The sequence below is a fragment of the Marmota marmota genome, unplaced genomic scaffold (assembly GCF_001458135.2).
Source record: "Marmota marmota marmota unplaced genomic scaffold, marMar, whole genome shotgun sequence".
In the NCBI taxonomy this organism is placed as follows: Eukaryota; Metazoa; Chordata; class Mammalia; order Rodentia; family Sciuridae; genus Marmota; species Marmota marmota.
The window spans coordinates 8,332,730-8,354,641 of record NW_026000171.1 but is presented as its reverse complement, the minus strand read 5'-3'; the positions used below and the strand labels follow the sequence as shown (position 1 = coordinate 8,354,641).

General features: G+C 49.8%; 2 protein-coding genes across 29 annotated transcripts in view; both read left to right on the top strand.

The window, feature by feature from the left end:
• Erc1 (ELKS/RAB6-interacting/CAST family member 1) overlaps positions 1–21,912 on the top strand; it is a 1,605,700-nt gene that overhangs the window by 216,885 nt on the left and 1,366,903 nt on the right. The window lies entirely within an intron of this gene.
• Positions 1–21,912, top strand: part of Iqsec3 (IQ motif and Sec7 domain ArfGEF 3) — a 115,591-nt gene that overhangs the window by 76,124 nt on the left and 17,555 nt on the right. For 8 of the 9 annotated variants that reach the window (XM_048787524.1, XM_048787515.1, XM_048787517.1 and 5 more), the window contains 7 exons: positions 7,970–8,092; positions 8,552–8,718; positions 12,992–13,131; positions 14,685–14,810; positions 17,184–17,283; positions 17,584–17,745; positions 19,958–20,050. In XM_048787524.1, the coding sequence (XP_048643481.1) occupies positions 7,970–8,092; positions 8,552–8,718; positions 12,992–13,131; positions 14,685–14,810; positions 17,184–17,283; positions 17,584–17,745; positions 19,958–20,050 (911 nt within the window). The remainder of the gene's footprint in view (positions 1–7,969; positions 8,093–8,551; positions 8,719–12,991; positions 13,132–14,684; positions 14,811–17,183; positions 17,284–17,583; positions 17,746–19,957; positions 20,051–21,912) is intronic. The other variant, XM_048787516.1, reaches the window with a different exon arrangement.

Below are 21,912 nucleotides of genomic sequence, written 5' to 3'. Positions count from 1 at the left end.
AGATATCTGACCCCAAAGCTTTGACTTTTTCCCATGCCACCCACTGTTACTGGCATTGTGTCTTGCTTCTCAAAGTGTGGTCCCCAGACCAGCAACATCAGCCTTACCTGGAAACTTATTGGTGATGCAAATTCTCAGTCTCTGTTCCACTGAATCAGAAACTTTTGGAGGTAGGACCCAGCAGTCTGGGGTGAATAAGCCCACCAAGTGATCCTGTGCATGCTTAAGTTTAAGAACCACTGACCAACAGTGATGCTGTTGGGTCCCTGAGGAAAAGTGTCTCAGGCATCCACCTTGACTCCTAATTTGTCTGGGTAGTTGAAACTTAGTTCTTTGGATTCCTGAATGTTCCAGGTGTGACTGGCAGTCATCCCCCTGAGGCCCCCTCAAAGGAGACTTTCTTTATTCCTGTGTTGTCACCAGGAACACCCTGAGTCAGCTTCTCCCTGCTCTGTTTTCCTAGCCCCATCACATTTTCCCAAAAGGCCTTGACCTTTGTGGAACATGTTATGAGTTCTGACTAACAAAAATAACCCTCCAGTGGACTGAGATATTTTTAATTAAATCACATAAGCCAAGAATTGCAGAATCAAACCAGGTTTCTACATCTCGTGGCAGACTCCCCCTGGAGCACAGCTACATACTTCTTCCCAGGCCTCAGCTGGGGCCTCACCTTCTAGATCCTTACCATCTCTTCCGGCCAATTAATACACCCTGCTGTTGCTATTACCTATTTTCAGCTCCTAACCAGTTTTTTTGTCTGCCAGACACTGTCTTGCTCGCATTTAAAGGAAAAAAAATGAGATGACGAAATTCATTTTGATCACAGTGGCATAGGACGCTTCATTTCCCCTCAACATAAACTGATTCCACACACTGATCAGTGTTAACAAGCAATTTGATGCAAGATTGTACCTGTTTATACAGATGCAAGAACATCTGTGCTTCTGCATCCCGAGCCCTTGTCAGGTATTTGCTGCAGCCTCTGTGGAAACCTACGGGAAAGAGGGAGGCCCAAGCAAAACCTGCACAACTCGTGATTCTCTCACCGATCAGATCAGCAGCACCTCCCAAGACAGGTCCAGACAGGCTGCCTTGGAAGCAGTCCAGTTTCCCCTGGTTGGTTCTCATCACTGACTCACTTGCATGTGTGGCTGAAGGAAGAGGAAAGCATGTGTACCCCACACCACCTCTGGAATCCTCAGGGTCATTTCCCTGCAGTTGTGTACAGATCTGGGGTCAGCTCTGGATGATCTTGACAAAGCAGGCTAAGCAATCCGGTGCCACTGGGTGGTCCTTCCAAAGGTGCAGGCCACTGGGAGTTCTTCTCCAGTTGACCACATGCACAGGTCCTGTTCATTGATCTCTCATTCATTCATCATACAAAACATGTATTGAGCTCATAAATATACTAGGGATACAGAGATGAGAAGAGCTGCCCTATCCTGAAAGAGCTCAGATGTAAGGAGAGAAGACAGGTAAGCACGTCCTGACCCAGGGAGAGAAATGCCATGGCAGACCGGAGGCAGATCCAGGGTACAATAGGTGTCAGGAATAAAGAATAATGTGTGCGAAGTGCAGAGGCCTGAAAGAGGGGCCACCAGGGGAAGGAGGCGGAAGAGGTGAAAGAAGCTGGGTATTAGTGGCACAGGCTGCCTTTTTTGCTGAGGAACTAGGCTTTCATACTAGGAATGTGAGAAGGCCTTGAAGAAATGTAAGCAGGGTAGTAAGTGACAGACTGAGTGTCCTAGAAGGACTATTCTGGAAGATGGTTGGAGGAAGGGAGGCTATTGCAGTAATAGTAGGAGAGGATGAGGCCCTAAGCTGCAGCAGTAGCCACCAGGAGTGGGGGAGTAGGCAGAACCGAGAGCCTGTGACAGGAGTGGGAGGAGAGGTGAGGGGTCATGTCACTGTGAACAACCTCCAGAGCTATTGAGAACTGGGGACACTCGGTCTTTGCATATGGATATGTTGGTGCTTCATACCACTGCATTGGTACCAATTATACCGAATATGCTGTATATGTTTTCACTTTAAGAGGGAGGGGAATGCTGGGCTTGGGGACATTTCATCTGCAGAATTTATAAAACTAGACATTGTCAAATATTTACTCAAGCAAGTGAAACTGTTAAATATCAGGTAAAACAAAAGATGTACAGCCTGACTTGCCTGCAAGAAATGCCAGTGCATCCTATCCTCTCATGAGCATTGCCCAGTGATAATATTCCAACCACAGCATCCCAGGTGCCCTCAGCCAGCCAAATCTCAGAAGTGCCCATCAAGTGCCAGTCAAATGCATAGAGTCGGTGGTGACACAAGAGCTCTGGACTAGGTAGCACAGTACTGGTCTTTCATAGAGATCAGCCAAGGAGCAAAGTAACTAGTTAGTAAAATCATTGCAAGAGACAGGGAAGAGTGGTCAGTGTGTAGCAGTTACAGTTGTTGGAATAGACGAGGCCATCTAGAAAGGGGCCTGGTGACTGTCTCAAGTCAGAGGTCAGATAGAGGAGGAGAGGCACCTCCAGAGAATAAGAGGGCAACCATCAGAGGGATGATATTGCCAACTGCTGGTTGGATGAGGACAAAGAGTCCACTGGATCTGGCAACATGGTGGCCAGGGTGCCGTGGATAGATGCTTGAGTGGAGTGGACTGAAAAATGAGTGAAAATGAGGAAGCAGAGAGAGCACAAGAAGGGTCATCTTCTAGAAGCATGACTGCAAAGAAGAGTAGTGAGCAATGAAGGGCCAAGGTAAGGTTTTAATTTGTAAAATAAAAACACGCACGCATTTGGGTGTTCGTGAGAGCAATTCATAGAAGGGAGAAATCAAACCATATGCAACAGCATCTCAAACTGAACATGGCCAAGACAAGTTTTGATGTCTTCTTCACTAACTGTGTCCACCCCATGTACTCATCTTTGGGAGTAGCATCTCCGGACTCCCAGTGAAGCCTGAGCTCTGAGATCCATTGACTCCTCCTTTTCCACCCTCCCACATTCCTATCACCTAAGAGGTTGCTCGGACCAAACACTCAGTTTGTCTCTGCTGCTTGTGTCTCTACCTAAGCCTCATCACCTCTAGCCTGGATCTCTGCTGTAGCGTCCTGACTCAGGGTCCAGCTCATTCTTGTTCTCTCCTTCATCCCTTTCATTCATTCTCTGCCCAACAACGAGAGAGATCTTAAAACAAAATGGATCACGTCACTCCCCTGATCATTCCCTGCCACTGTATTCCACCACATTCAGGATAAACTCTAAGATCTCTCTCTGCAGGCCGTGAGAGAAATGCCCACCTCCATAGCCTCACTATCCTCCATTCTCCCTGTTACTCTGCACGACATTCTCATTGACCCTTTCTAGGTTCTTGTAAGTTCTTTCCTACCACGGGGCCTTGGCATATGTTCCCTCTTCCTGTTCAACCCTACATATCTTTAAGATATCAGCTGAAATGTCCTGTCCCCAAAGAGGCCTTTAAGGACACAGCAATATAAAATAATCTCTGCTTCGTCCTTTCATGGAACCATGCCCTTTCTCTGCATAGAACTCATCACACATACAAAGAATTATTTTCGACTCTTCATTTAATGTCTATCTCTCTTCCAGGACGGAGACTGTGTTTGTATTTTTTGCCCACCCTTTGCACTCAGGAGTCACTCAATGTGTGTTCATTGAAAGAGAGCCAGCCAGCCAGCCACTATCAGGGTCAGGAAAAGCTCTAGAAGTAGGAAGGTGGGAAGTCAGAGCCCCTGCCGTGGGCTGTGTGCCCACGCCAGCTCTGAACTGCAGGTGCCCACACAGCCTTCCTGCTGGCTACCGATGGACAAAGGCCTCCTCACACACCAATAATCAGCCTCCACACTGTGTTGGAACATACCTCCTGAATTCCTCCCAGGCCCCCACCAGGCATCTGGGGAAGAAGGCAGCCCCCAGGGGAGAGACACATTAGCACCAGCCACTGAGCCGCAGAGAGCAGTGGGAAGTGGGAGATGGCAGCCCTGCTTAGACCAGGAGATGCCCACAAGGAATGTGATGTGTGCAGTCCCCCTGCAGGGCCGACTCTCCTGTGAGCATCAGTTTCCTGAAAATGGCTAATACTGCACAGGCTTGAGGAGATTAAGTCATTGTGTGATTAGTGAAGCACTAAGAACAACACTCATTAAACAAGAGCCTCCCACTGGCATTTGGACCACATGCTGCCCCAGTGGACACACAGGGGTGCACCCGAGAGGGCCCAGTTGGATCCGAAAGCCTGCTTTCTAGTAGTGGGAGTGTGGGGCAAGTCCCTATGTAGTCTCAGTTTTCCTTTCTGTAAAATGGAAAGAGAATCCAACCAGGGAAGACACCTGGAATGTATGATGTTATTTTCCTTAAAGGTGATCAACAAGGAGAGGTGACTGTCCTGGGTCAAAGTAGCAGGAAGGATTTGATAAACTGTCACCAGTCTGCTCCCCACAGGGATTCCAGGGTAGGAAAGAAAGGTGGAGCGGGGTGGAGTTTAAAGGGCTAGATGCTGCAAAATAGAAGCAATGGAAAGAGAAGCAAAGAGGAGAGAGGAAGAAGAGGTCAAGGTGCTGGCTGAAAGGTACAGGAGAGAGGCCAAAAGAACCATGCTGTGAGGGACAAGGATTGATGATGCTTCCAAGGCAGCAAGACCCTGAGGTGAAGGTCCACAGGAGCAGCACGCTGGGGGGCACACAGTCCCCTCCCAGCCCCTTCCCCAAGAGGACACAGAGTGCACCATGGGGAGCATATAGCACCTTTAGAGACCGGCTGTGGGCTCGCCCTTCTCTGGGCTCTGGCTAGGGGACGTCAGAACTGGGGAGTGGGTTCTGCATCGAGAGGAAGCGGCTTGCCTTGGGGAGGAGTACAGAGACTACTCAGGCCTTCCCCTCCCCTACTTGGCAGTTTTGTAGTCGGGCAACTTGAGTTTTTGCCCCCAGGGTCTGAGAAATTCAGGACCATATAACGCCCCACGGTGGTGTTGCAGAGAGGAAAGCAAGAATCGGGGGGCGGGGGGGGGGGACATCCATATTTCCTTTCATCCCTCCCGCATGACCTCTCACCTCCTTGCACTGGAAGGTGCTGAATTAGAGGCTGCTCCAGCTCCGAAGCCCAGAAGTCCTCCCCTGAGGTCCCCCCAACCCGCAGGCCCAGGAAGGATTTATCCAGCACTCCCTGTTCTGTGGTTGGTGTTTCCACCTGGCTGATCTCCCAGCCCAGCCTTTGGTCCAGGGCTCTTGGCTCATTACTGGAGCTTTTAACCACAGCCCCAAGCGGGTGAGCGTGCAAACCGGCTGCATGTCACCTGAGTGGAGGACGGGAAACTAGGCCATCGTGCTTGACTGAGCAGATCCCACTCTCTCCAGCTGCCACCTCCTTTCGCCACCTCCCCCAATGGTGCCCTGGCCTCCAGCACCCACCTCCGTCATTATTTTTGCAGGGGAAGGACTGGTGCAGAGCTCTGGGGCAGAAGGAACATGGAGAGAGGCGGGGTGGAGGGTGGGATATGGAGGAGGGAAGAGAAACCAAGACCTCGGTTCAGGAGCCCACAAGGAAAGGGCAGGGGAGAGGCTGGGAGGGTAGATGGACAAATGGGAACCAGTCATGGGGAGCAGCTGGGTGCCAGACCACAGGGGCCAAGGGTCATCCTGGGATGACCAGGAGGAGCCAGGCTTGTTGGTCTGCATTGGCCAGGCTGGGCCCACTGTCCTCCTGCTTGGCCTCCTAGGTGTGGAGGCCCCAGGGGTGAGAGGACACAATGTGGCTGTCTTCTGCTTCATGCCCTGGCTCATCCACCTCAGTCTTCCTCATCTACATCATCTCTCTATCTCTCTTTCTCTCTCGCTCTGTCCCTCTCCCCCAGCTCTCTCCCCCTTTCTAAATTGATCTTTCTCCCTCCTTTTCTTCCTTGCCTCTTTCTTTCACTCTCTAGCTTTCCCTGTCTCTTTCCCTCTCTGTCTCATTATCTTCTGTTCTCTGCTTCTCCTCCCTGTGCCCTCTTCTCCTTGGTTCTGGGTCTCCGTCACTGGGTCTCTTCCAGAAAAGCATTGCTCTGTGGCTCAGTGGTGCTCAATGCCCATCCCCTGCTGGGCTGGGCTGTGGGGACTCACAGATGTGGGCCCGATGGTGCTGTCTTCAGAGCTGTGTTACAACTGGGGAGGGTGCAGGGTGAAGTTATGGGAGCCACCGGGAAATTGGAGTGTCCTCTCACCTGGCTGGACCTGTCCAGTCATCCCTCAGTGCCCACACACTGACATTTTTGGTTCTTATGCTCGGGCAAGGTTCTTGCCTCCAGCTCCCAGCCCATCTCTCCCGACTCCTAACCAGGCAGACAAGCACGAGAAGAGCAGGCCTCCCCCCAAGCAAGGATGAGCTTGCAGCTAGCTGATCATGGCCATGGCTTTGCCCTTGGTCAGGAAGGAGAGAAGCCTCTAACTACTTCTCAGCCCTACCCTTCCTCTCTAGAACTCATTGGTGACACTCTTTCTCCTCTTTATCCCTCCCCTGAAAGAAGTGGGGGAGGCAGACCTCCAAGCCCACCAAGATGCCTTGTGGCAACTCCCCTTGCTTTCTCCTGACAGTTGACACCAGAGTTGGGGTCTGTTGGTCTTCTAGGAACATGGAGAAGGTGGGTCCTGCTCAGAGCCCATCCCTCGCGTGGCCACTCTGCAGATGTTTTCTGAGCCATTGGTGGGTGTGCTGTGCACTGAATCACGTGCTTGTAGCCATGGGCACACCTTGGAGGGCCAAGGAACTGTGAGAGGTGATTAATGCCTGGGGTTTAGATACTGCCTTGGAGTTGGCCAAGGGTGTGGGGGCTGGGAGTCCTGCCCAGCCACGTGGTAGCACTACGCAGTGGGGGTCAAGGCTGTAAGGAGCCAGCAGGGAGGAGAGAAATGAGGGGAAAGAGGGAAAGACAGCTCTGAGTCTGTCAGCAGCTACGACCGCCTCGCGCTCTGTGATCAGCCTGCGGGGCGGAACAATGCTTAGATGCTCAGAGGAGGTCTGCAGCTTTGCCGGGCCTTGGTGAACAAGGCCTGTGGGACCACCCCAAAGGAGGACAAGGCAGGATGTAGGGGCTGAGGAGGCCTCCGGGAGAGATCCAGGCCAGAAAAATGAGACCACTATTAAGCAGGGGGATTGGTTGGTGTCCCCAACTCCTCTTCTTCCCACCACTCACTGCAATGGGACATTCGAGGAACCCTTCAGGTTGCGAGTGGCATTTCAGGTAGAAAGTCCCTTGAGGAGCAGGGACTCTGACCTCCTCCCTCTTCAGAAGAACACACTGAGGCTTAAAAGGGGGGAGTCCATCAATTCAAGTCACAAAAAGCTCAGCCAAGGACCAGGACCAGAACCTGGCTCTGTGCATCACAGTGCCCCATCCCACATTAAATCAGATATGTCATTTACTCCTCAGGGATCCCAGCCTACCCAACAAGCCTCCCCTGAGAACTGGGGTTCCCCAACAGGTCTTTGAGAGATCAGAAAAATACCTTCTATTTATTTACTCTATCTCCCAGGCTGGTCTCAAACTACTGAACTCAAGTGCTCCTTCCTGCCTTAGCTTCCTGCCTAGTTGGGACTCCAGGCCGCAGCTGTTACTCCATTGTTAAGCTTGCTTTCACTCTGGGCTCTTGGGACTTGGAGTAGGAGGGTCTGACCTCAGCCTCCCCCTGCCTCTGCGGCCTTGGGCACCGGCTGATTGCTCTGTGCCTCAGGTTTCTGGCTTGTGAAATGGAGGTTACAGCCTGTGGCCTGCCTGACAGGGCTGTTGTGTTGGTAGAAAGAAGGTACGAAAACACTGTGCTCTTGGGTTATTCCTGGAAGACTCCTGAGGGGAAGTGAGCTTGGGAGACCCTATGTCCATCCTTTCTGCCCACTTCAGAGGGCCCTGGCTGTACATCCCCCAGCTCAAGTACAGCAGAGGGTCCCCACCTGTCCTCACCACCCCTCCTTCCACCTGCCCTCAGCTGCGTGGTGGATGAGATGGACTTCTCCAGCATGGAGCTGGATGAGGCCCTGCGGAAGTTCCAGGCTCACATCCGTGTGCAGGGGGAGGCCCAGAAGGTGGAGCGGCTCATAGAGGCCTTCAGGTAGGACCCCTTCCTCATTCTCATGTGCCTAGAGCATGGGAGTGTGGGTGGGGAAGCAGAGCAGCTGGGATTCCAGAGACCAGAGGTGAGGGGGGATCACCCTTCTGAGACAGGCATGAGGGTGGGCTGGAGGGAAAGGAGAAAAGGAAACAAAGGGGGCAGAACCCCTTGAGCCCTCTAAGCTGGAAGCAACATGGGGCCCTCCAGATCCACTGCCCGTCACTCGTCCCCACCAGCCAGCACATTTGTATTGAGCATCTGTGTGAGGCTGGTCCTGGGGGGCACCTGGGGAGAAGTGCTGCTAGCCTGTCTTCTCAGTGGGGAAGAGGACTGCCATATGGGGCAGACAATTATCTCCCTGGGCCCAAAGCCCTCGGGGAGCTGGGTCATCCCCTCGACAGTGCCCACTGCTGGAGCTTGGGAAGCTCGTGGTGCCACCCTGTGTCTCCCCCACCACAGCCAGCGCTACTGCATGTGCAACCCTGAGGTGGTGCAGCAGTTCCACAACCCTGATACCATCTTCATCCTGGCCTTCGCCATCATCCTCCTCAACACCGACATGTACAGCCCCAACATTAAGCCTGACCGGAAGATGATGCTGGAGGACTTTATCCGGAACCTGCGAGGTGAGGAGGTGGGGGCCAGGCCAGTTCATTGTTAATTCTGTGAGTCTGAGACCTAACTGTAGATTGTCAGCTGTTCTCAGGGTCTGGTCACCCCAGGGCAGGCTGGGAAGTTTGCTTGCTCATCTTCAAAGCAGCAGAGGCCCTTGGGCAATGTGAATACTCTCCATTGGATGGCCTGTAGGTCCCGGGCACCAGAGTGGGCACCTGGGTGTCATTAGCCCTTCCGCACTCTACAACTTAGGAGAGAAGAGCCAGGAACAGAGCCTTCAGGTCCTGGGTCCATTTTATTCAACCTTGCAGGCAGCTGTACAGCATCTGCCAGCCAAGTCCTTTGATGTTTTTTGGCATTTTTTTAAAAAAAATCAAAGTTATACATGCATATAATTTAATAAGATCAAAATAATTCTATAAGGCTCACTACAGAAAAAATTAGTCTTTGCTCATCTCATCTTTCTTCTTTTCCAGGGGCAAACACTTTCAACATTTTTAGCTGTTTGTTTATTTTGTGCTGCTGGGGATGGAACCCAGAACCTCATATATGCTAAGCAAGCACCTATTAGCTATTTATTTTGTGTTCCCTCTATATCAATAAGTAACATTGTCCTGCTTCTTTTTTTTCTATTCCTTTTTTAACTGGTATAAAGTACATATTATACAAGGTATGTAAATCTGAGTGCTTGATGACTGTTTATCTTCATAGACACCTGTGTGATTGCACCTGTATCCACATACTGATTTTTACATCATCCCAGAACATTCTTCTGTTGCATCCCATTAGATACACTTGCCTAAGCTTAAGCTGAACACTATTCTGCCTTCTAGCACCATTATTTTGCCAATCCTTGAACTTTATATAAATTAGGTTAGACAGAAATATATACAGAGAGAGAGAGAGAGACAGATATTTATAGATACATACAGATGTGTGCATATATGTGCATAAATACACACATATACATATTGGTATCTGGTTTCTCTTAAACACTATTGCTTATTAGTTTTTTAATTTTTTAAGCATTATATTTTAATTTCCCATTATACAACTTCAGAATTTAGCTCTTGTCCATCTGCCTTCCCCACACCATCCCCATTAAAACCAGTGTTCACGTTAGGGAGGCTGGCTACACACAGTGCAAACCTGAGTTACGATTCCTTTCCATTTCTATTTTCCTTGGAGTCAGTACTTGTATTATTTTTCTATTTCCTTAGCTCTCTAGATACCTGCCACCAGTCCATCCCGTCCTTGCCCCTGATTATCCAATTCCTGTCAATCACACAGACCTGGGAGGAACCCCAGGACTCCCATCCTCTTGCAGCCGTGTCTCCCAGGGCCTCTGCTTCTGCTCTATCTGGATGGTTGTTGGGCCAGGCCAGCCACAATCCATCATCCAGGAGTCTCCTGGGCTGGATTTCTTGTTCCTAAATATCATAGCTTCCTCATTTTTAGATGACTTTCAAAGAAAAGGCATCTTGGAGAAAAACATTTTTGAAAACTTGCATTTTCAAATATACCTGTCTCTATTTGCACCTTTGATTGGGAGTTTGCTGGGAACAGCAAATGTCCAACAGAATTCCAGAAGTAAACATGTAAATGGGAATGTTAAAACTTTGCCATCGTGCCTTAGCTGACAGTGCTGCTCTACCGTTTGAATTCCTGGCCTTTTTTACACACTCTTTTTCTCTCTTTCTGAAAAGTTGTTGATTCTGTTTGCCTTTCGTGTTTTCAATTCTCATAATGATGTGCCTGGCTAGGGTTCTGTTTCCACCCACTGTGCTCAGTACTGAGTTGATCTTTACAGCCTAAAAACACACAACCTCCAAATGTGTAAGGTTCTCTTAAATATTATTATCTCTTATATTTACTAAATATTGTTAATCCACAGGGAATTGCTTTCCAGTGTACCCCTCAGATGCTCAAGTGCCTTTTATATATAAAACCTAGGCACATCCTCCCATACATTTGAATTCACCTCTAGGTTACTTATAATATCAAATGCAATGCAAATAGTGGTCTTGCTGTTTACATAGCACCGTTTGGGGAATAATGACAAGGAAGGGCAGATGCAGGCTTTTAGAAATATTTCTGTTTGTCTGTTGGTGGAGCCCACAGACACAGAACCCGTGGACACCAGGGCACACTGTACCATGTTTGACCATTTAGTTTCTCCATATTTTCTGTACTTTCTTCACTTCCTGTTATTAAGATTTTGGGTCTCCTACTTGATCTTCTAATCTTTATAGTTTTCTATATGCCATCATTGTTTTCTTGATTGACTTTCTGGAAGATGTCCCTCAGCTTTAACTTTAAAGCCGCCTTCCAAATTTTTCATTCCTACTGTTACTGTTTTCAATTCCAGTAACTTGTTGTTGTTGTTCTCTGAATGTTCTTCTCTTATAGCATTTTATTCCTGTTTACTAGTTGCAATATCTTCTCGTAGCTCTTTGAAGATATTCGTATGTTCTTATTTGTTTGTTTTACTGGCTACCTGCTTGCCTGTTCCTTCTGGGTTCCTTTTTCCAGTTATCCTTTTATTTCTTTCTCTTTTATGTTACAGACCTTCCAAACATAGTTGATGAAATGTGGTTGTCTGTAGTCAAGAGGGAGCTACTGAAAAGCTGATCTAAAGCTGTGTGGGTGCAGGTGAGGCCTGCTCACTTATGGCCTTTCTTGGGTGATTTAGTTAAGATGCTCCCTGGTCACCTGCTACTGCAGGATTTGTAGATATTTTCTTTTCTATTGGTTGATTTTTACCAGAAGATAAATGTCCAACCTTTTGCTCAGAGGGTACAGTTCTGGCTGCCAGTGTTCTGAGATCTTTGGGGGAAATGAGATCAAGGTCTCTCAATACATAGATATCAACCTCATCTTCCTGTTTTCAGCACAGAGTCCCACCCCTGGCTGGGATTGAGTTGCCCCAGCCCCAAATTCCTGGTTTAGCCCTTCTTCAGGATTAAGTACCAGTCATCTGCTGAAAAGAGGAGGAGACAGGACAGCTGTCTAGCTCATTTTCCACCTGTGTTTATCTCCAGTTCACCTCCACTTCACTCTCTGGGGTTCCTGTTGCCACCAGTTCCTTTTGCCACCTGTGGGGTATTGGGTGGCTTCTAACCTCTGCTAGTTTAGGTTTCAGCTGTCTTAGGTTTGCTAATCCATCCCATTATTCATCCACTTGCCAGACCCCAGGGTGCTCTGTCCCTTTCCCTCTTGTCTTTCTTGATGGATCTAGGCCTTTTGGGCATCCAGAGAGCATTGAGGTAGTCTTGAACTGAGAACCTGTGTTCCTGCTCTTTCTCACCCACAGCCTGATTTCTTCAGGTCCCTGGGATGCTGCAGCACTTGTTTGCCTGACTTTAAAAACCAAGATCAGACATGGAAGAAGGAATGACAAGATAGGGAGTTAGAAGGCATGACGTCCTTTCGGTAGTTGGGAAAGCTCCTTTGAGGGCATTTGCCAAAGTCCTTCTATTTTTAATTTTTCCTTCTTATAAAAGAAGCATGTAGACATTAAAGAAAGAGTTGGGAAAAAAAGAAAAGAAAAATAAGAAAGGGTTGGGGAAAATATACAGAAGAAATATTTCTTACTTCCTGTTTCTACTTCCAAAAGAAAATTGTTTTCACGTGGGTCTATTTCCTGCTAGGACACTTCGTTGCCCGAGTGTGGGCCTCACGGGGACATAGGAGCCAGGGTGGAGGGCCTCATTACCTGGGTCACCACAGGCAACCTACCAGCTTCTCTTTGCTGCCTGTCCCCCGCCCCCTCCAAAGCTCCCAGTAAGGGGAGAATCTTGTCACCCATTCCACAAAGATCACTCAACAACATACTCCCTTTTGGAGGAGAGGGCCTGGGGCGGGGAGATCCTATAGAGAACATCCCAAAGATGCTCCTGGGGTGGGGCTGGGGGAGGTCAAGACAGATCCTCAGAAGGCAGTGGGACCTCAGAAGCAAAGACACTTAGCAGGAACATGGAGGTTGTATTGGGCCATCAGGAAAGGGTCCTGCCAGGTGAGAGTGGAGGTTCTGACTGAACACGTCAGCAGATGATCCTAGAAATGCCGTGGGGCCATACGTAGCTGTCATACCTCCTGAGGAGTGTGTCCTTAAAGAGGATGGGAACCAGCTCTTGAAGGCTTTGGAACAGAGACAGGAGCAGGGCCTGATACGAGCAGGGCCACCCTCCCTGAGCTTGTCTGGTAAGGTTTTGTCCCCATGGTCCAGGGCTCTGAACCCCACTGTCCCCCTCTTCTCCTCCTGCTCCCCCTCCCTGTTGGCAGGTGTGGATGATGGTGCTGACATCCCCAGGGAGCTGGTAGTAGGCATCTATGAGAGGATTCAGCAGAAGGAGCTCAAGTCCAATGAGGATCATGTCACGTATGTCACCAAGGTGGAGAAGTCCATTGTGGGCATGAAGACAGTAAGTGTCCACCACGGAGCATGTGGGATTTGGTTTCCTCTCCCATGGCTACCAAGCCACCCCTATCTCACATCTCCTTTCCTTTCCTTTCCTTCTTCCTAACATCTCCTCCCACTCTCCTCCTTACCTTTTAAAAACACTTTTCTGTTATCCATTCACTGTGTGTCAAGTGCTGCGCCTTGTTCTTTCCCTTGCATAATATCCACATTGCCTCTTACCACCAGCTGCCACAGCAGGACAGACTATGGTTGAGATGTCAAGAAGGACTGCCCTGTGGTATAAGGTTGAAGTATCTGAATGGCCAGATGGAGAAGTTTAGAATCCCTTTCCAGGATGGCATGGATACCAGGAATTCCTGGAAATGGGCTATAGACTGGTGCCTCAAACCATGGAGGTGCCCCTTCATTGTAACCTGTGTCACAGGCAATGTGTTCCAAGTGTGTAATGATATTTTTAATTCACTGTGGTCTATTTATACATGCACACAACATAATTTTGTCAAATACATTCCACATTTCCTTCTCCTTCCCATTCCTCCCCTCCCCCCTCATCCTCCTCCTCCTACTCCACTGGTCTTCCCTCTATTCTTCTGGTATCAGACTCTCCCCGCTCCCATTTTTCCCCTTATTTTGCTCTAGCTTCCACATATAAAACATTCAACCCTTGATTTTTCTGAGTTTGGCTTATTTCTTAGCATGATGTCCTCCAGTTCCATCCAAGTACTGACAAATGCCGTAATTTCATTCTTTATGGCTGAGTAAAACTCCATTGTGTATGTATGCCACGTTTTCTTAATTCATTCAATTATTGACAGGCACCTGAGTTGGTTCCATAACTTAGCTAATGTGAGTTTGTGCAACGATTTTTCAAGTGAGCATCCTGGGTAGATTACAGCACTACTCACATGGGCACAGAAGTGCTTTATACCATGAATATAAAGGAGGAAGAGCAGGTTCCAGTCCCTCCTGACTGAATGGCTGGCTTGGGGAGCAGGCTGGAGAACTTGGGGGCCTCCTCCAGGGCTCTGTTAGATTCCCACTCCCAGTCTGCTTTAGTGCCTTGGTGGCTGAGGTCTTAGGCCTCTGTCTGGTTTGTAAATGGTTTGCTTCTCTTACCCACTAGAGAAGGTTCGTGTGTCCTTGTAATCTCCTCGCTCTTGCACACCTGCATTTGGGTGTGCAGTAGAGAAAGGGATGGAGGAGTCATTGGAAGGGGGGGGTGCCCTTAAGGTCACAGAATGGAAAATGTTGACAGTGGCTGGATGCGAACAATTGATGGCTCTTTTGGAGTTCTTTTCCCCACTCCTTAATCTCCTCACTCCCTCTAGCATAATGAACCCCTTCTCCTCTGGCTTTGCTCCCCGAGAAGTGAGATGAAGGGAAAAGGCCCCAGATAAGGAGAGAAGAAGTTTAAGGGTCAAGTGCAGGCCCTGCTATAATGGCAGAAGGGCATCCCCTCTTCCTGAGTCGGCTCCTCTGCTGGAAACTGGGAGCGGGGTGCGGGGTAGGGAGGAGGTGGGTGCAGGGTAGGCTCAGCCGGCGCCTGGGTTCCAGGTGCTGTCGGTGCCGCACCGCCGGCTTGTCTGCTGCAGCCGGCTCTTCGAGGTGACCGACGTGAACAAGCTGCAGAAGCAGGCGGCGCATCAGAGAGAGGTGTTCCTCTTCAACGACCTGCTGGTGGTGAGCAGAGAGGACGGGCCGGGCGGGGCGGGGCGGGGCCAGGGCTGAAGCTGCCCCAGGCCCCCCTCCCGGCTCAGTCTGGAATGGGACTCTGAAGTGGAGGAGTGGGGGGGGGCCAGAGCTCGCAGACAGAATGCTCTCCACGCCGTGCCTGAGTCACCGTTTTCCTGGCATTTACACATCGTGGGTGTGAGGTAGCTCAGGAGAATGTGACCCTTCCTACTTGAAGCAGAGAGACCCACCAAGGTGGCAGTGAAGTAGACCCCAAACCATCTGCCATTCCAAGTTCCAAAACAAAACAAAACAAGACAAAACCTGGGACGGGGAGCACAGCAATGTGCTTCACGTCTCAAGGCCCGGCAGGGACCGTGGGCCCACTTGGAGCATGTGCTACGCCTCGGTCTGGGGAGAGCTGGGTGGGCGCCGGTTGCACGTGAGCATCCTGCTCACATACACATACATACACACGACTGGGAGGTTCTGTGCTTTTTGAAAACAAGTATGCAGTCACCAGATCTTTAATCAGTATCAACTATGTGTCAGGCATGTTCTAAGCGCCCGGAAACGGGTGAGCAGGTTTTCAACAAGATATATCTTCCCGTGGTACCACCCACATCCTCTCTATTCAGAGCCTCGTGGGCATCCCCTCTCACTCCTCCACTGCCGCATGTCATCCCACTCCGAGAGCCTCCCCTAGGGACATTCACTGTCTACTGGCACCCCACCACAAAGGCCTCCTTCCACAGGCTGTGATGCCATCTTTCTAGAGTGCACATCAGGTCCCACCTGGGCTCCAAACGGCCTCCCCGGGTAGGGGAGGGCCCAGGTCTTTGGACTGCGTCTCCTACGCACTCCTGGGGTTGCTCCAGAGCTCTGGCCCCAGGGGGGCTGCTCCCACCAACCAGGACTGTCTTCTGGCTGCTCCCTCACTTAGGAATCTCCGCTCCACCTTGGTGTGGTAGTTGCCCTCTCTATGCAATCTCAATTCAAATACCTCTCCCCAGGTAGACCCTCCTGCCCACCAAGCAAGGCAGACTGCCCGGTCACTTTTTGTTCCTTACCCTGTTTCATTTTCTTCAAAACACCATTTTCTGAAATTACCTTATTTACCCCTTTCTTCACTATGCTTTATTGATTGATTGAATTACATCTTGACTGTCTTCCTCCAGCACCACATCTTGAGGGCAGGGGCACTTCTTGTGTCCTCCTGTTGTTTTAGTCAGCTTTTTCATTGCTGTGAATAAAAGATCTGACCAGAACAATTTTAGGGGAGGAGAAGTTTATTTGGGGGCTCATGGTTTCAGAGGTCTCAGTCCATAGACAGCCGGCTCCATTCCTCAGAGTTCAGGTGAGACAGAACCTCATGGGAGAAGAGCGTGGCAGAGGGAAGAGCTCACCTGATCAGGAAGCAGAGAGGGAGACTCTACTCCCAAATACAAAATATATACCTCAAAGCTACGCCGCCAAAGCCCACCTCCTCCAGCCACATCCTGCCCTCCTTCAGTTACCACTCGGCTAATCCCCATCAGGGGATAATTCACTGATTGGGTTAAGACTCTCACAACTTAATCATTTCTCCTCTAAACCTTCTTACATTGTTTCACTTGTTGGCTTTTGGGGGACACCTTACATCCAAACCATAACACCTGTAATCCCAGAGCCCAGTCCAGAGGAGGTGCTAATAAAATACTTATATACTGAGCAACTGGCTGGCTAAACTTTCATTTTAGTAGGAGAGGGAGAGAGAAAACAATTAAGCAAATAAATGAAAAAGAATATCAGATGGCAGTAAGGTGCTACAAAGACAATAAAACAGGGTGACAGGTCAGAGAGACTGAGGTCAAGGGAGAGGACTTTGGTTTGTTTTTGGTTTATGTTTTACATAGGATGATCCAGGAAGGTATCTCTAAAGAAGTAGCATTTGAGTCAAGACCTAAGTAATGAGGGTAATCCAGCCACACACAAAGCTGCAGGAAGAACTATAGAAAGAGAACAGCATGTGCAAAGGCCCTGAGCTGCCCCTTTTCAAGCTGCAGAAAGGAGAACAGTGTGGCTCCTTCATAAAGCCAGTGTAAACAGTGGCCAGATCCAGTAAGGCTTACAGGCAAGGGCAGGAAATGGGACTGGCTTCTAAGTGCAGAGGCAACAGCCACAGGTAGGTTTTCATCAGTGAAAAGCACACATGTATATCTGTACATGTATATATGTGTGTGAATATATCTTGAATGCATGCACGTGTATGTGTGTGTGTGTGTTTGTGGGTTGATTGGTGTATTCACAAGTGTCCCTGGGTTTTGGTGCATGTGTGTGTGCATATGCATGTTGTCAGGAATCCACCATAGTCAGTAAATTTTCCTGTTCCTCTCTTGGCAGATTCTCAAACTGTGCCCCAAAAAGAAGAGCTCCTCCACATACACCTTCTGCAAGTCAGTCGGCCTGCTGGGCATGCAGTTCCACCTCTTTGAGAATGAGTGTAAGTCCCCCCCCCCTTTTTTGGTGGTAGTGCTGGGGATTGAACCCAGGGCCTTGTTCATGCCAGGTAAGCACTCTACCAACTGAGCTATATCCCCAGGTCTGGAGTATAAGCCTTGATGATGAATAAATGACCCTGAGACAGGCACATGGGGGAGTGGGGGAAGTAGAGGGAAAAGGGCTGGGGGGCAGGTGAAGGGGCAAGTACACAAAGACTCCATGCCTTCCCCACATCTGGCTGGCTCTAGCCCTTGATGCTGCTGTTGCTCACAACCCTTGGGGTCCTGGGGCTGGTTTCCAGATTACTCTCATGGCATCACACTTGTGACCCCCGTCTCGGGCTCTGAGAAGAAGCAGATGCTGCACTTCTGTGCCCTGGGCTCTGATGAGATGCAGAAGTTCGTGGAGGACCTGAAGGAGTCCATCGCTGAGGTGACAGAACTGGAGCAGATCCGGATAGAGTGTAAGGATACAGTGGCCTGGGACTCCCCGAGGTGGCCAGCAAGGCCAGTTTATAGACAGACATGCCTCTTGCTCCTGGGAGCAGCCCCATTTTGCCCCTGCCCCACTTTGGACCCGCCCACATTCCCCACCTCTGCCGCTCCCAGCACCACTGCAGGCTGCTGGACAAATGGGGCTGATGTGGGTGTGGCTTTACAGTTAAATTAGGCACACTGGAGCGTGCACACAAGTGGAACCCAGGGCTTCACACACACACACGCTAGGCAACCACTCCACCACCAAGCTACACCAGGTGAGGGGTTTTGAGCAGGGGGTCAATATGACAGGGCATCATTTTTGGAACACCTGCTAGGTGCAAGGCAGTTTATCTATGTTCTGCTATTCCTTGCAGTGACCTTGAAGACAGATGTATTTGTCCCACTTTAGAGATGAGGTTCAGAGAAGGAATTAGTATGTCCAGGTCATGTCTATGAGAAGTGGAGGAACTGGCATTTGCATTTTAAGTCTGGTTTCAAGGTTCTTGTTCTTTCTACTCTGAGATTGGGAGAAGACGTTCTGTTTATAGTTTCCTAAGAAAATAATTGAAATCAGAGTAAAACAAAAACCACCAGATATAGCTTAGGTCACTGCATGGTGGGGCTAAATACATGCGCATTCCTTTTTGCATTGTTTGCTCATTTGACTTCTGTGCTGTCACAAACAGACTCTTTTCAGGGGCTGGAGTGGATTCCCAGGAGGCCACCTTAGCTGTTGTTCTAGAACATTCTCAAGGATGTTTCATGTCTCTTATGGTCAAAACTTCTCAGGTGGCTTCCACACTGCCCTGGGGAGCCATTGCACACTCCCAGCACTAGCAGTTGCTGGAAGAGACATCTTTTTTCCCATCAGCTGTAGGGCAGCCTATAAATCCCTTCCCAAAGCAACTGAGGAGCAGATATTGTCAGGATCTTCTGTGTCCAGAGGGGAACATCCCCTCCTGCTGGCCAGGGCAAGGGAGCAGGGAGAAAGGCTTAGGTTCCTTTTTCGGTCTTCAGGTGAAGACAAAGGGAGGAGAGATGATAGGCTGGCCATGGGGCAGGCAGGAGAGGAAGTCAGAAAGTGAAAGAGAAAATGGAAGCCAGTAGCAGCTACCATGAATTGAGCATCACTCCATGCCAGGCACTGGGCTGTAGGCAGAGCCTATCAGTTTTCACAACCACTTTCCACGGGTGTCTATTAATCTCATTTTTAAAACAAGGAAACCAAAGCTAATAGAGCTTAAGGAAGGTGTCCAAGTTCTCAAGGTAAGTGACAGCAAGCGCCGCACCCAGTTTCTGCAGATTTCTTGTATGTAATTATGATGCTAATTTCTCCAAAGCCCAGAAGGCCCTCTGGAACTGTCCAACAATTCTCAGTTCAGTAAAAATATGAAGTTTGAAGGATGTTGTGATTCAGGCAATCGGGACAGATTATTCTGGTTTGGGGGCTTTCAGTTCAGTGTCCCTGGATTCTAGACAACCAGAGAGACAGAAAATGGAACCCAGGAGAGCAGCTTTAATAAAAGGAACTTGAGTTATGTCTCCTGGAACAGAGAAGCTGGAGGAGTTATTTAATAATGACTGTCGGAGCTCCAGTGATGGTGACTGGCAGTTTTCTAACACCATGGGGAGAACGAGATGGAACAAGTTTCCAGTCCAGGGAGAGTCATTAAAGTGGAATGCCAAGATAGATGTCCTGGCCACACGGGCTGTGCAAGCCCTACAGATGCCCAGGTAGGCGGAATCTCCTTCTTGAGAGAGAGCTTTGAGCACATGCAGAAGCCCAGTAGCCGAGGTGGGCTCAGTTCTTCCAGATACACGTGGATGGACTAGATATACCGACTTTGTCTTCCCTGCAGAGAGGCACAGAAAGCTAAGATAACTTGCCTAACGCCACACAGCTAGGGAGCGTCAGAGCCAGGATTCCAGCCCAGGTACATCACCTTCCTCAGACTAGCCTCTTCCACTGCCCCTCTGGCATTCCAGCAGATCTTGCCATCCCGATGTACAAATGAGACTGTGGCCCCAGAGAAGAGTTAACTGGACCTTGAGTGCCATGCCAGACCCTAAGGTCCCTCCCTGTAGCATGTAGTAGGGCTCTCCTAGTCCTCTTCTGGCTCTCCCCACTTTTCCTTGCTCACCTCTGTGGGGTAGAATTTAGGGTTCCTGTCTGTTCATGGCCTCTACCTTCCTCAGGGGAGCTGGAAAAGCAGCAGGGAACAAAGACGCTCTCCTTCAAGCCTGGGGGAGCCCAGGTGGACTCACAGTCGAAGCAAGGATCGCCTACAGGTGAGCCTCAGCTCTGCCCCTGGTCCCTGGCCCACATGGACACTTGAGGCACTTGCACCTGGCTCCTGGGTGATTTGGGTGGGAAACGTGCCCCTTTCTCTGGCCATTTCTTTCTGTTGTGGAGCTCCAGGGTTGCTGTCTTTAATCTCATGGGCTTCAGTAGGGAAATGAGAAGGAAGGTGAGAGAGAAACCTATCCATTTTGCAAACTGCACCAGAGTTCTGGAGCCCATGAGAAATGTCACAATGTACTTTGGAGAAATCAAGTCCTGGCCCTGATGGGAGGAGCAGTGTAATAAGGAAGGATGGCCAGGAGGGTCTGGGTCTGATCTTGAATCTTGCTGTGCCTGGTGCAGAGCCTTATTCTTTCCCTAATGAGCCCCAAGCCCAGGTCAGCCTACCCCAAGATCCAGATGAGCCTCAAACTCAACTCCTTCAAATTGAATTGTTTCCCCGCCAAGTTGAATAAGCTTCAGACATGTCCCTTTTGCCATAGTCTCTACACCTGCTTCTCCCAACCCCTGCCATGCCCCCTCCTTCTATCTGCTGCCCCGACTTTATTCATCATTTTCAGGGAGCACCACCTCCCTTCCACCAGCAACAAATAAAAGGAATGGGGAGACATGGCATGAGACTTACACCCCTTCCCAACAGAACCCCAGCAAACATCGAGAACTGTTCAATAACCCAGTCATTCAGTGTCATGTTCAAAAAATGCCTACTGAGTATCTGCTGCTCTACATGGAACACCAGAAAACCAGGGTCATAGTAAGGTGTCAGCCTGAGCTGAGAAACTCCAGTGGGTTCCATGTGGTCTCAAACCCTCCATAGCTGTCCCCAGATATAGGGACTGGTCACATCAGCTGGGACTTAGGATTCACTTCCGAGCAAGACATGGGGCTCTTTTTGCTGCACGGAGATTCTTACTATAACTGTCATCTTTGCGGATGGTTGGACCTGCCATGGTGCACCCATAATTCTCCACCCAGCCTGTTAGGGGGCCCCTTTGTTTCTATAAGGTCATAGGACGTGGGTCACTGTTTTTTGCAGGGCGGTCTAAACCCCACAGCTGGCCCTCAGCTGTGATTTACCCCTTCTCACCCACAGCCTGTATCCCCGCTGGCCTCTCTTTTGGGAGCTGCAAGCACAGGTCAGGCCAGGATGCGCATCCCCAGGGACTTGGCCAGCACATCCTCAGGGACTTGGCCATCGGTGGCCTCAGCAGTGAGGCGTTTCTCTTTCCCAAACAGTGGTGCTGCTCCCTCTTGCATTTTGGAAAACAGAGGGCTGTACACTGGCAAGGGGAGCTGGCACCCCCAGGAGTTGAGAAATCAGAGGGGCTCCTGCTGGGGGTGGGTGGAAACTATCAGTGACTTAGCCAGAAAAGTCATCAAGCTGTCCCTGGGGGTCCGCAGGGTCCCTGCTGCTGTGCCAGGCTAGGCAGAATGCCTTACTAGTAATTATAGGCCATTATCAGCTCTGATGCGTGTGGGGCACCATGTTTTGAGCTGTGAAGGCCTCAACTGATCAAGTCCTCACCACTCAACCAAGTCACAGGGACAGAAACAAAGTCAGGCTTCTCCCTCAAGGGGCCTGTGGGTGAAGGAGGCAGATTACCATGATACCCACAAACCAGGACTCACCCCATCAGCCAGCTTTCCTAGTCCATTTTGGAAAGGCTTTGACTGTGGGGAATTAGACTCCACAATGTCAACATCAGACATCTGCTAGTGTGTGGAGGCCCAGAGATATGCAGCATCTTGCCCAGATCACACAGCCACTGAGTGGTAGAACTGAGTTCCTGCTGCATGAAGATTCTTACCTGTACAGTGCAGCCTGTCATCTGCACAGATGGCACTTATG